General features: G+C 37.2%; 1 protein-coding gene across 4 annotated transcripts in view; it reads left to right on the plus strand.

Annotated features, from left to right (window-relative positions):
* Positions 1 to 15,011, plus strand: part of FRK (fyn related Src family tyrosine kinase) — a 116,463-nt gene that overhangs the window by 55,363 nt on the left and 46,089 nt on the right. For all 4 annotated transcript variants that reach the window (XM_021936898.2, XM_021936897.2, XM_021936899.2 and 1 more), the window contains one exon: positions 4,852 to 4,973. In XM_021936898.2, the coding sequence (XP_021792590.1) occupies positions 4,852 to 4,973 (122 nt within the window). The remainder of the gene's footprint in view (positions 1 to 4,851; positions 4,974 to 15,011) is intronic.

A 15,011-nucleotide genomic window follows, 5' to 3' on the forward strand; every position in this document is an offset into this window, starting at 1 on the left:
TATGACTCTTTTGTGATGCTTTATACTCCTAGGATATCTTGATCCCTTCTCAGCACTCTCTGTTTACTGCACATAAGAACTGTAGCTTAAAGAGAGAGCTGAAAATGGCTGTGGTGGACATCCAGGCCTAGGGTGTTTCTGCCCTTCCAGAATGGTGCCAGCAGAGGCTCTAAAAGGCAGACTTGACCAGAATGACAGTCCTGCCAATGGTTCAAACCTCAAAATTAAGAAACAGTTTTTATAGATGCAAAGGGTGGAACAAGCTATTGTTTGTCCATCAGTCTCTACAGCAGCACGTGCTCTAGAGACCAGTCCACAGCAATTGCATCACCTTTGAGTATGAAGGATGATGTTATAAATGCCAATACATGCAGAAAACATTTTTTAATTTATATTCTTCACCTCCTGATCAGAACTCAGCTAAGCAAAATTCTAGGAATTAAGTGAATTGATGCATTCAGTCAAATATTATATTTATTTCATGGTTACTATGGATTCAACTGTAGTGTGATTTGCCTTGTAAAGTGATTGTACCAATCCATTATACAAAAGTTCGAAATTGTTGAAACAAAGAAGGACTAAAAAATTTTGCTATAGGGTTTTTCTACAAATGTAGTAAAATTGCTTTATCTTTAACCATTTGATTTATTAAAACTGCCTGTTTGTATATATATACTGGACAGAGGAAACACATCATTTATAGACTTGATTAGCCAAAATACAAATGTAACATGTATACATAAAACTTATGTAGTGGAGTATTTGGTTTTGAGAATGATATATAGGAGATATAATAATAATTCTGGGGAACTTAATCTGCTAGATACATTATAATTCTTGCAAAGGCTTACATATTTGTATTTTGTTTAAACATTTTATTTTTATTTTTGAACCATCATCCCTTTATTTTTTCAAATAAAAACATACTTAGAAGTAAATTAAATATATTTTCTAAATACATGCATTAAAATTTATGTACCCCAACTTTCAAATGCTGTGTTACGTTTCTGAACATATATGCATTGCTATCACCTCTAGAAAGTTATTGAAACCATTAAATTGCCTGGATGATTGAAGATTAGAAACATTATAGTCTATTAATAGGACAATGCCATTCTGAGTGATCTTTGGAATATGATACTTTATATACTAATTCAGCTTTACAACCTGAAGGTAGAAACCAATTATATGGGACAAAAACTGCTTCGATGTATTATTTCTTATCTAAGACACTGTTAAAATGCTCAAATCTTACTAGTTTAAAATAAGAAATGAGGACCAAAATACATGGTGTTCTTTATCCTAAATTCCCTTTGCCTGGTGCAAAAATAATGGTTCATATTTTATCTGAGTGTTCCCAAGCCATCCTCTTCACATTACACTTCGAGGTATCATGGTGTGCGAAAAAGAAGTTTGGCTCAATTTCAGACTCAACTATCACTTCTCCATGTGGTCTCAAGTTAATAAACTTTCCTGGGCCTGAGTTTCCTCATCTCTAAACTGAGAGCATGTGAGAGTGCTCATAAAACATTATTTGAAAAGACTGGAGAGCAAGCATGAGTGAGTAGTGTCCATTGAAGGGTTTGTCCCAGTAACTAACTGGAGAGTGTTCATGCCTTTCATTCTGTGAGCTAGCAAAGATGGAGGGAAATGAACTAATGAAAGAGATACTTAGATGAATAGGTTGCGTAAACATTTTAGTGTTGATGCGTAATCAATGCACTTTGAATCAGGAAAATGCATTGAGTTGATCAAGATATTTCATCCATGTTGCTTCTTTGCTTGAAATATTTCTGTGAAAAAGTATTGCCAGTTCTGGAAATAGTTAAAAGAATGCGTGAATACTTTATTAGCTTTCCCTAAACATGCATGTAGTCATAAAAATTATATACAGTTTTCTAACGTGTTTTCTTAAGCTGTATACAAATGCTATTACAATAGTATGTATCATTCTTTTCATTCTTTAACTTACTTTCATCCTTGAACAATTTATTTTTAAAACTTTAGTTTATTTTATGAGAGATGGAATCTCTCTATGTCACCCAGGCTGAAGTGCAGTGGCTATTCACAGGTGCGATCATAGTGCACTACAGCCTTGAACTCCTGGGCTCAGGTGATCCTCCTGCCTCAATCTCCTGAGTTGCTATGACTATAGGTACATAGCACCATGCCCAGTTATTGTTTTAATTTCTATATAGTATTCCATTTTATATCTATAACTAAGTTTATCTTTTCTCCTATGATGGACAGTTAGGTTGTTTCCAAATTTGCAACGCTAGAATTCTTTAATGGATGTTCTTGTAGTGTATCTTCTTGAGCTCATACAACATGTAGTCTAGAAGTGAAATTGAGTAGTACATAAATACTCAGCTTTATCAGATAGTGCCAAATTGCTTTCTAAATTATTTGTGCCAATTGTATTACCACTAGTACTGTATAAAAGCTCGTTTCACATTTTCCTTAATAACTAATAATGTGAGCATTTTAAATTGTAATGTGAAAGTCTAACATAATATTTCATTGTGGTTTTATATGTAATATTCCTAACACCAGCACGTGTAGAGGCCATGTTCCTGTCATTTTTATTAATTATTTGGGGTTTCTTTTTATGTGAACTGCCCAATTATATCCAGGCATCTTTATATCCTATGCCAATTTTTCTACTGTGTTGTCTTTCTCTTATTGATTATCGGTCTCAACATAACGTGAATACTAATCCTATTTTGGGTTATATACTTTGCAATTATTTTCTCCAGGTTTTTGGCTTATATTCAAATTTTATTTCATGGTGACCTTGTTGGTGTAGAAGATTTTAACTGTGATGTAATAAATATTATCAATCTTTTCCCTAAGGTTTTTATGTCTTTTTGTTTTTGTCTTGCCTAAGAAAACTTCCCTAGTCCAATGTCCTCAGGAAGTTTTGAAGTTTGCGTTTTACAGTAGGCCTTTAATCTATGTGAAATTATGGTGTATGCTGTCGGTAGTATCAGTTTTTTTCCCATATGGATTATTAGTGGTGCCAGTGTTATTTATTGAATCATCCATCCTTTCATCACTAATTTGTATATTTAGGTCTCAGTTTTTTTACTATGTTCAAGTATTCTATTGACTTGTTTCTGCAATAATCAAAAACATGCATTTCTGTTTTTCTGTGAATTCATTACATGTCCACTTTGGAATGTTTCCATGACTTGCATGGTTTCGGTTGCATAAACAATAGTCCATGGACATCGATTTGCTCCTGATACTGACTCAATGCAGAGTCACTGGTATAGTCTACCAAATGTTTCCAATTTTCTACCTTCTGGGAAATGGTGGGATTGGCTCTTTCTACTCTCTTTATATTTAGGCATGACTATGAGACTTATTGCCAGTGGGTTCATTCCTGAGTAGAATCTTTAAATAGAAGCTCTAGGAACCAGCCTGTGATTCCCCATGTTTTCCAATCTGGCTCAGCAATCATGGAAGCATGGAGATAGAAACTCCCTGAGTGAGACTGACAGCAAGCAGAGCTCCAGATGACCTTCAATACCTTAATAGACCTGGAACTGAGTGAAACCAGTTGTCTTAAACTACTGGGATTTTTGGAGTTGTTCATTACTCCAAGATGATCTGGCATATCCTGACAGATACAGTTAATGTCTGTAATTTACAATTTGATAATTGGGGAAATGATAAACGAACACCCTGCATTTGTTAGAAGGTAATATTTATATGTTAATGTCTCACTTTTCAATTCCTTCCCCCAAATGCCTTTCAATGGGTCATTCTTAGGGCACTCATATTCTCTAATACCCATGACCTGTCAATCAAATTCAAGTTAAATTTTGATAGCACACACTTTTTTTTTTTTTTTTTCTCCCAGCCTGTATTTCTTCCCTCAAGCCTGCATTTCTTCTCTTGGAGTGTTTACATTTTTAAAGAAGTTACCTGAAAAGATCAATGTTTTACCTAAAATCTTTAATGATGATGATCATCTTTATGGCCCTACAGTGAGGGGTAATTTGTATAAAGCAGGAATTCACAGCTTCCTCTTATTAGAACAATTGGTCTCTATTAACGTGATATACATGTGACAGTGGCTTTGATATTAATGATCCATAATTCCTTGTTGATGATGATTGCATTCACAAACTTGTGTGTTCAGTATCTGACTTTTATATTTCTGGAATGGTAAAGATAAGAGGGGAAAAGATAAGAAGTGGAGGTGTTACTAAAAGGGTATTTCCTGGACAGACGTATCTTTTTCAAATAATCTCTCCACTGCTTAAATATTCCTTTATATTAATAAATTCCTTCTAGATATGCAAAATCATCTCATCTTATGGCAGGGTTGGACAGTGGCAGAGGTGGGAAAAGAAAGGAACTAATATCCGGAGAACTACATTTTTAATCCGTCATACTTTAACATAAAGTACATGAATCCTTTGATTGGAATATTTGCCTCCTAACAGCTAGGAGGTGTTAGGGGAGGCAGTGGACGGTTGGATGGAGATGATGAGTCATTTTAGAGCCTGGGACGTGGCACACATACATGGCAGGCAGACAATGGGGCTTTGGCTTTGATAGAGGGAAGTCTCAGGACCTCTCAGAACATAGCTGTGAGAAGGGATGTGATAGTGGGCATAGTCAAATTCCTGCTTTGTAGTTAAGAAAAAATAAACGTTGGTGTGGGTTACAGGCATTCTGAAAAATCATCTCAATTGTCAGAAGCTACCACTTATGCCTGTAATAGTTTCACTAAAGAATGCCAAACATTTCTGATATTAGAATACTATCTTGCCAGGCTTTTTCCTCCTTAAAAAATGAATGTTAATTGGTTAATTAATATTTACGTATCTCTCTTTTTAGTTGGTTCTTTGGAGCAATCAGAAGATCAGATGCAGAGAAACAACTGTTATATTCAGAAAATAAGACGGGTGCCTTTCTAATCAGAGAAAGTGAAAGCCAAAAAGGAGAATTCTCTCTTTCAGGTATGGGTATTGTTTTGTGTCATTCAATGTGAGCTTGAGGGTCTGCAGTCATGAGCTTTCTGTGTGAACATGGACATGATAATTTAAAATTTGCCTTATTTCTTATCTTTACACTAGCACCAAAATTAATACTAAACTACTGAAGAGTAATATAAAAATTAGCCAAAAGATACTGTCTATGGCTAGAAGTCTCTGTAAACAGTTTCAAATATATATGCTCTAGATATGAAATGGAGAACATTTCTGGTGACATTTTCTAACTTTTGTATTATCTAGGATTCTTTTAAGGAAATGATAAGGAAGAAACAAAAACTACACTGTTGTCAAAATTAATCTTGCTATAATATTTTTTTTTCTTCTTCTAGCATTTCAATTGTCTTTGGTAAACACAAAATGAATTGAAATGATTAATAAAAATATATGTAGTTAACCCCATATTATGTAAAATTTGGTCAAATGTAGTTTTTCACCTAAGGATCAAGTACATGTTTACACTGCCCTAGGAAAAAAGAAGCACAGGGGACCTGAAAATGTACTCAGTAGTTGCACGTACCTAAATATACGTCTTTGCTTTGAAATAGCTATATTTTTAGGTATATTGCCAGGTTGCAGAATATCTTTCCTTAAGACTCTACACTAGGTCATCTCTAAATGTGAGGCTTTATCTCTTCTTGCCCCGTTCTGTTCTCTGTATTGTCTAGACCTGTCATTTGTGTTATCATCCCCTTTAAACACATATTATTCAGTTTCTCCAATTAGATGTGAACCTTGTGGAGGGAAAGGCTTTGCTTCCCTATATTCCTATTGCCCTGCAACAAATGCTGATTAAACATGATGCCCATTTACCTCATTGCGTCTGCCTGACTCACCGAGCTGGAAATCAGGGCAGCCGTCATGATGCCACGTGAAAGCAGGCTGTAATTCCACGTGTATTGGGAACTTTGATTTGACCTGAACTCTGGCCAGGCTGTGTATTTGGTACACATTATCCTTCTCCACACCTGGTAGTTCCAAATATCAGGGCAGATGGGTTGGAGCTGGAGAGAATCAGGGGCAGTGGTTTTGAGGCAGCTGTTGCAGAGTTTCCATACTTCAGGTCCTGACTATGCTGACACTGAGTCAATGTGGTACTCCAGAACCACATGGATTCAACTTCACTACTACCTAATTCCATGGATAAGAGGTTAGAGAATGCTAGTTCTTATGCTCATTCTTGAAATATGATTATGTGTGATGTGTCAATTACCCCCCCTTTTTTTTTTGAGATGGAGTGTCACTCTGTCGCCAGGCTGGAGTGCAGTAGCACGATCTCGGCTCACTGCAACCTCCACCTCCCGGGTTCAAATGATTCTTCTGCATCAGGCTCCCAAATAGCTGAGACTACAGGCACGCGCCACTACACCCAGCTAATTTTTATATTTTTAGTTGGTTCGCGGGTTTCACCATGTTGGCCACGATGGTCTCGAGCTCTTGACCTCGTGATCCACCCCTCTTGGCCTCCCAAAGTGCTGGGATTTCAGGTGTGAGTCACCATGCCTGGCCTGTCACTTACCTTTTAAATGTTGTTTATACCCAAGATGATAATCAAAATATCTAATGACTGATATGGGATAGGCATTAGCCACTCAGAACAGATGCTCCACCAGGCTGGGACTTCACACCAGTCCACATCTGTATATCCAAGTGATGTAAGTGAATATCTCATATAGCATTTTTTTCTCATTATGAAAGAAACATAAAAAACTTTTCTATAAGCAAACAGCTTAAAGAAGAAGAATCTAGAATAAGACTTTCTAAAGATGCATTTTAAATATCGAAATGCTTTTCCTGACAGGATTTTTAAAAATTCTTGACCTATAAGTATATTTTTATGGACATATACTTATACATACATACTCAGACCCCTATACACAGAAAACCAAATTTTTGTTTTGAAAAATAGTGTTCTGAAAATGAATTTTCAGAGAGATTCTGCATCAAACATTAGCTTGTAAATAATGAAATACATGTGTGTGTTTTGTAAACAAAACTGAGCAAAAAGGAATTTGAAAGAAATTATTCCAGTGAAGTCTGCAGACCCAGAAGATGCAGCCTTCTGTGTAAAACAAAGGTGCATTCCAGATAACAAAGAGAGGATTATGGTTTCATAAAAAAGTTACCACCCAGGTTCCCAGTCAGGTTCATTTATGCAAATGAGGGATTAAAACTTGCTTAGTTCTGAGTGGTTAATACAGCTGACCCTTGATTGATTGTTAAAGTTGAGTCCTGATTGGTTGATAGAGCTGAGTCCTGATTGGCCAAGGCAGGTAAGTTCTGAAAGTCCCAAAGTTAAAGACGTGTGGATTTTCAGGAAACTCAGAGTATGTGTGTGACCTCTATCAGCAAATGGACCCTTGGTTCTATTTTAAATTTAGGACCAGTTAGCCACTTGGGATCCATATTGAAGGACTGACTCTTTCAGGTTAACTTTTGTTAATAGTGTATATATCTATAAATCTATGTATATATAGATAAATATACACACATATGTATACACACATATGTATATACATACTTGTGAGCATGCATGTATGCATGTATGTGTATAACATGGATCCAGGCTCCATTTTTCTTTTCCTTTTTTTTTCAGACAGAGTCTCGCTCTGTCACCCAGGCTGGAGTGCAGTGGCGCCTTGTTGGCTCACTGCAACCTCCGACTCCTGGGTTCAAGCAGTTCTCCTGCCTCAGCCTCCCCAGTAGCTGGGAATACAGACATATGCCACCACATCAGGCTAATTTTTGTATTTTTAGTAGGGACGGGGTTTCACTGTATTAGCCAGGATGGTCTCAATCTTCTGACCTCGTGATCCACCCTCCCTGGCCTCCCAAAGTGCTGGGATTACAGGCATGAGCCACCACGCTCGACCCAAGCTCCATATTTCTTATTTCTGTCTTGCAGTATCTTGTGAACATTTTTGCATGCCCTTTAATATTCTTCTACCCTATTACTTTTAGAAGTTGCATGGGTATATCATCATTTATTTGACTTATTTTATATTTCATACATTTTAATTATTTTGCTGCTATAAAATATGATACGGTGGATATCCTTACAGATAAATATTTGAATATTTGCATATTTTCGTGGTAATATATTCAGAGGAGGAAAAATCTTTTTGAAATCTTTATGCTTAATAAGAAGACTTATAAGAGAATTCCTTGTTTAAATACATCCCTGTTTGTTTATTTGTCTTTGGCAATACGTATCAAATTAGGTGGCAGTTATTTAGTCAAAAGCTAGATCAAATGTTTTTAGATTAGCATTAAAAATACAGAAGAATGAGGCTGGGTGTGGTGGCTCATGCCTGTAATCCCAGCACTTTGGGAGGCTGAGATGGGTGGATCACTTCAGGCTAGGAGTTCGAGACTAGCCTGGCCAATATGGCGAAACCCCGTCTCTACCAAAAATACAAAAATTAATGGAGAATGGTGGTGCACACCTGTAATCCCAGCTACTAGGGAGGCTGAGGCATGAGAATTGCTTGAACCTGGGAGGTGGAGATTGCAATGAGCAGAGGCCATGCGATTGTACTCCATCCTGGGTGGCAGAGTGAGATTCTGTCTCAAAAAACAAACAAACAACAACAAAAAAGAATGATACTTTCATGAGGAAAACAAACTCAAAGCAGAATTACCTGAATTATGTCTTTGAATAATGCCCAGGCTACAGTGACTGTTCCGAATACTCTCTAAGTAGAATATTATGGAACAAAACAGCTTTATAGGCTTAGAACAAAATTACAAGGATATTGGCTGTTATGTGCTGTGAATACTCTAGAGCTTGCTTATGGATTTAGGAAGCTCTGCAGGCCTTGCTTAGAAACCAGCATATCATTATAAGTTTCTTTTCAATGAAGTCAAACAATTTAGTATTTTAAACAAATTATCTGATTGCTGTGTATTCACTGGGGGACAAAGTAAATGCATACCATTATGATGTACTGAAAGGAAATTTTTCTTATTAGCCAGAGGGAAGTCTTTACAGGAGAAAAATGGAAAGAAAAAGGGCTTTCAATATATCCACATTAAAACAAACAAACAAACAACCCAATTGCTGACTGCTGATTATCAGTAAGGATCTTCAGATACACCACTCATAGATTTATTTCTTAGTGCGGTTGTCTTCTTAATCAGTTTGAATTGATGGTCTTCAATTTTGCTGACTGCTTTGCTGCTAAAGGAAGGCAAATAATATCCCTTTTCTATCTCTTTCTTTCCCACGTGGGTTTCCTTAGAAGTATTGTCTTTATTCCTTGAGCAACAATGGCTTGGAGCTGTCAGAGAGGAGCTTCATGAGGGTACATGATTTATTGATGCTGAGTGGGCTGAGAAGTAGCAGCCCAAGGTTGGGTGGGTGCTAATTGGGTTGTTGTGATCCCTGCATGGCTGTCTGCTCTTGTGAGGTCTGAGTAGATCTGAAAAGAGAGTTAGGGCCATGACACCTCTCATAACGGCAAGACACTAATTAGCTGTGAATTACAGCAGCGCTTTTGGATATTACATATTATATGTGGTAGCTAGAGAATCTGTCTTCATTAGATGCATGACAGGTAGTTTTAGTGACCCTACTCTTATTTGTCATTGGCAGTGAATTGTTTTTCTGATGAAAAATACCAAATTCTAACTGCATGTCAACTGATTTGGCTATTTCTCAACTTCAATCAATCACTTTAAAGGAAACTATTATTGTTATTACCATTAATATTAATTTGCTGGTTGGTATCCTATAAGCAATAGTATTATTCATTGTTTAACGTACACTTTAAAGAAAATGCACTTTATGGTCTAAAATTGAGCTGCAGCTGAGTTTTTCAGAGGAGATTCTGCATTGAATACTGTGATTTTACTTGAGGCAACTATGCACGTAAAAGCCTACAGAGTACTAGAGCTTTCAGATTTTACATCAGTGAAACCCATTCAGCACCAAGTAATAATATATTGAAGATAATTGAAAAATGACTACATTGAGGACATAAGGGAAAAGAGCTCATTAATAATATTCAGGGTGATGCATCTAGGAGCTGACATTTACTTATACCTTTGTTTATTTCTTCAATGGTGTTCAGTATGCCCACTGTGTGCCAGGCCCTCTGGTAAGTGAAAGTCAGCCATGACCAGCAAGGCACAGTCCCTGAACTCAGTCTAGAGAAGAATTACAATACAGTTATTTTGTTGTGAGACAAAAGAGGGCAGGCACCAAGTCTCTGAGGGAAGTCAGGGAAGGTATCAATTTGTGTTATAAGGCGGCTGTGTATAAATGATTATTTCTGGCAAAGACAAATGCACAGAGTTGTGAGTTTTTCTGGTGTTTTGTGGAGTAGTTGGAAGTGTGGCGGACTGAGCAGGTGTGTGGGTGCATGTGGGGAGTGGATGAAGGTGAGGAGGAATGGTAGAAAGTAAGCGTGGAAAGGAAAGTTGGAGCTAGACTGTTCACGACCTTATATATCACTCTGAGGAATTTGGACCTTGTTCTACAGAGCAAAGTTTTAGGCAGAAAGTAATTGGTGTCATCTGTCTGTTGGATATTGCCTTTAATGTCAAAAATGGATGAGAGATTTATAGGCAATAGCCTGTTGGGAAATGAGAGGAACACACACAGTGGAATCACTAGTTGCTGTTTGAAATTATAGGTGCAAGATGAGCAGAGTCCGTCAGCATTCTGAAGAGAGAAGCAACCGACCCCAAGCTCAGCTGGCTGCACTGTCTCTACTGTAGCAGAGGGTACCCCCAGAAGCATAGGGCCCCTCTGTTGCTCTTCATTTTTTATGGGCAAGTATGGGAGTCGCTCAAGGACTGGGGATAAAGACTGCTTTGGTGCTAAGCAGTCTGAGTTTAGTTATCAGTTATTTGCAAGGTTCTTTGGAAAGCCCAGCACCTATGAGCTTCAAGTGCTGTAGGAAATGGCAGCTCCTTTTGCTCAGAAGAGGAAATCACTTGGCCTGTGGGAAGCTGAGTTCAGGTGCAGTCCCTCTGGGGTGACAGTGGGACAGGCCTAGTGAACCCTTTGCTTTGCAATCCAGAAAGAGTTCCCAGGGTTCTTTTCTACAGTCTCCTTTCTCTATAAATGAGAGCCTGAACCAGGACAGAGTTATGAGGAAAGAAGAGAAAAGAATAGAGGAGAGAAATATCTAGAAGATAAATCGGACAGGAACTGGTGACTAATCAGAAATGGGGCAAAATAAGGGAGAATGAGATTCTAGAATGGATGTCAAATCTCTGACATGAGGGACTGAGGGATAGTGGTGGCTTTGGCCAAATGAGGTATTTAGGAGGGGATGATTTACAGAGAGAGGGGAGGGAACCAAGGGAAATAATCTCAGAGGTGCTTGAGACACATATGAGTGAACATACAAGTAGCCATTCTGTTTTGTTTGTTTGTTTGTTTTTGGTGAGGGAGACTTGTTTGTACTGATTTTGAGCAGAGTACTTTCTATGATAAAATTTCCTCACAGTGAACTCGGAGTTCCCATGGAGTGTGCAGGACTTTTATAATAGAAGTTTGTGATCACTGTGAAGTCAGTTCTTGAGAATATAATAGGCCTCTCTAGTGACATAATTTAATTGAAAAATAAGCATATTAGAATTTTTAGAACCAAATAAATGTTTTTCTCTTCAAAGTAATTGATTACCGTTGTTCAAAATATTGCACAAATGGTAGAATTGCCTTTTTAGAAAGACCACTGCTTTATGTGATAATTATTTGATATCCCTTAGCTGGGGTAATTATGTGTTCATTAAGGGCAGCTTTGATACTTGGAAGTAGGCAGAATAATCCAAAGCAACTTTCTGAATAATATAGATGATTAACTTGAATGATACTGTGGACTTGTAACTTTGTAAGTATTTCTGCATGCCTTGTGATTAATTCTAAAGGCAATTCAAAAAGTAATGAGAACAGTAACAGCTTCCTTAGGAAAATTGTGTCTCCTTTCCTGTGGACCTTGTATATCCTTCATGTTGAACTTACAAATTAAAAGACTCATTTAAATTTGAGAGGCTTTTTCACTGTAGGTAAAAGTGTGCATCTCAAACTAGATTTTAAACTCCTTGAGTAGAAGAACACATTTTTATTGCTTCTATTTCATGTTTCTTCTCTATCTTCATAGTTTACAGTAGAGTTGTGTAAAATCAGTAGCCACAGAAACATCTCTTTACATTGTAGTCTACAAGGCGCAGAGATAATCAAGGTCATTGTCACTGCCTTAAACCTTAGAAGTCTAGGCCATGTAAGATCACAAATAATCCTCCTATCTGTTGTGTTTCAGACTTATTTTAGAAAGACAATTTCACACCTTGACAGGTGAGTTTCTTCCAGGTAATAAGACTTTTGTAGAGGAAACACACTCAGAAAGACATATCACTTGTTAGTGTGACCCTCTATGTCTCTGCCAGGCACAGAGTTCAGTCCCAAACTCACTTTATACAGACTCTTCAGCTACCACGATTCCATTCAAACTTTTGAGATTTTCAGAGTCATTCTAATGTGACTCAGTCCAATCACAAAATGTTCTAAATTTCATCATCAGTTCCTTGAGCCATTCATTCATTCTTCATTTAAAATTAATGCGAACATTATGGCCACTAGTGTTGGTCAGCAATTCTATTACCATTAACTACAGATGTAAATACAATTGTATGTCCCAAGTAGAGACACGTATTAAATGACTGGAAAAACAAAAAATATTGCTGCTTGAATTTATTATGTACTGAAACTTCTATGGATTCTGGGAGCATTTTGATATTGGTTAAAGATGTTTTGCTTTTTAAAAAGTGCACATGCTGCAGAAAGAGAATGTTATGTTAATAACTCCAGTATCTCATATAAAATGTATTAAATTTTAAACATGTTGGTGCCATCTTAGAAAATGCCTTTTAATTAAAGTCATAATTTAGTTGTGTTCAGCTTAATTGCAAATATCATTGCCTATAATTGCAAGTGACTTTTTCTGTGAGTTATGGTATGTACTGCCTTTTCTTAACATTACTAGTGATAAGTTATATTTCAAATGTTTTAAATACTCTATAAAGTTAAATTAACATTTTATTATGTGCACATATATCTGTGTTTGCATCTGTATACACACATATACACGCAGATGCACAGGCAAAGAACCTTTTTCTCTAGGGCACTGGTTCATGAAGAAATCTTATATCTTACTGAAAATTCAAAACTAACATCTCTAGAAATATCTTTATAAGGCTTCTTTTCTTTTTTTTTTTTTTCGCTCTTTTGCTTGTCTGTGAACCCCTCATATTGGCTTGTCTAAATTTTCTTGTTTTGCTTACTTTGGTTTGTTAAAAAGACTTTTTTGTGTTGATATTTTGAGCAATTTGGAGGAAAACATAACAAAGAAATAATGCCTATTATTACTCTTTGGATGCTGCTTTATAATAATCCGTTTCAGATATTAAATAAATAAGTAGGAAGTTGATAAGTCATGCGAGAAATTGCTATCTTTTTGTAATTCGTGATATATTCTACCCCCTTGATTTTTTGATTTTATTAACAGCTGAAGTAAATTGACCCTTTATTTACATTTTGTACTTTTAGATTAAGATGGTGGCTGGAGTTAGCATCCTCTTACTTCGTATTCAACTATTCAAAACATACATAAGAGATGCAGAATCATAGTAGCTCTATGAACTAAGTCTATCGACCAATGGTTTGTTAGAATCTGGGTAGATATTCTCACACCTTCAGTGTGAATGTAGGTTGAGATGTTAAGTGACTGGAATAGACTTTGACCTATGCATCAGATCAGTGCTAATCAAGTTGAAGATAGGAGGATGCTTTCACTCATGCTCTGTTTTAGAGCATGTTTTAGAGAGGCAAGATGTGCAGTTAGCAGAAAACCTGGCAGCTTCTGCCCTCCTAAGTGGAACAAATTCAATGATCTGACCCTTCCTTGGGCACCACGTAGCTCCTTTCGTTTCTATTTACAGATTTGTTATCTGGTGAGGGCTCTCTTCCTGGTTTGCAGGTGGCCACCTTCTTATTGTATCCTCACACGGCAGAGACAGAGAGAGGGCTTTGGTCTCTTTTTCTTCCTATAAAGGCATTAATCCCATTATGGAGGCTCCATCCCTCATGATCTCATTTAAATTTAATCGCCTCCCAAAGTCTTCACCTCGAAACACCATCACATTGAGATTTAAGGCTTCAGTATATAAATTTTGAGCAAGGAGCAAGGGACACAATTGCAATTGCAGGTCATAACATTTGCAAAGTATTAAATTCTGTTTCTGTTTTTTTTTTGTTTTTTTTTTTTTGAGACGGAGTCTCGCCCTGTTGCCCAGGCTGGAGTGCAGTGGCGCGATCTCGGCTCACTCCAAGTTCCGCCTCCCAGGTTCACGCCATTCTCTTGCCTTAGCCTCCCGAGTAGCTGGACTACAGGTGCCTACCACCACACCCGGCTAATTTTTTGTATTTTTTTTTTTTTAGTAGAGATGGGGTTTCACCCTGTTAGCCAAGATAGTCTCGATTTCCTGACCTCGTGATCTATCCGCCTCGGCCTCCTAAAGTGCTGGGATTACAGGCGTGAGCCACCGCGCCTGGCCTAAATTCTGTTTCTTATTGTCAGTGGCCGTGCCTGTAAAGTAGGGGAAGATCCACTCTTTTTCGGGCAAAATCATAGGAATTGAATATTTGTTAGACATTGCTAGTATGTTTAGAGACTTAATGCATTTGCAGCCCTGCTGTGTATGAGTTAACAGAGGAATGTGTAGACTCATCCAAATGCATAGCGAGGAGGACAGGTGCATGTTTTTCTAAGTACCAGGTTTCTTTTCATTCAAAGATGAGTATAATGACAAAAAAAAAAAAAAAAAAAAAAAGTCGTGAGATCCTGGATACCCAATAACAGAATTTCCCAACTTATCTTCTAGGACCCCAATTCTTTGATAAGCCAACAGTGTTTCATTGGAAAGAGGGTTCAGCAGTTAAGTGCACTTGAAGGTATCCCGTGTTACATTATCTCTGCTTTGACTTGACAAAGCATA

Source organism: Papio anubis, chromosome 6 (genome assembly GCF_008728515.1).
Source record: "Papio anubis isolate 15944 chromosome 6, Panubis1.0, whole genome shotgun sequence".
NCBI lineage: Eukaryota > Metazoa > Chordata > Mammalia > Primates > Cercopithecidae > Papio > Papio anubis.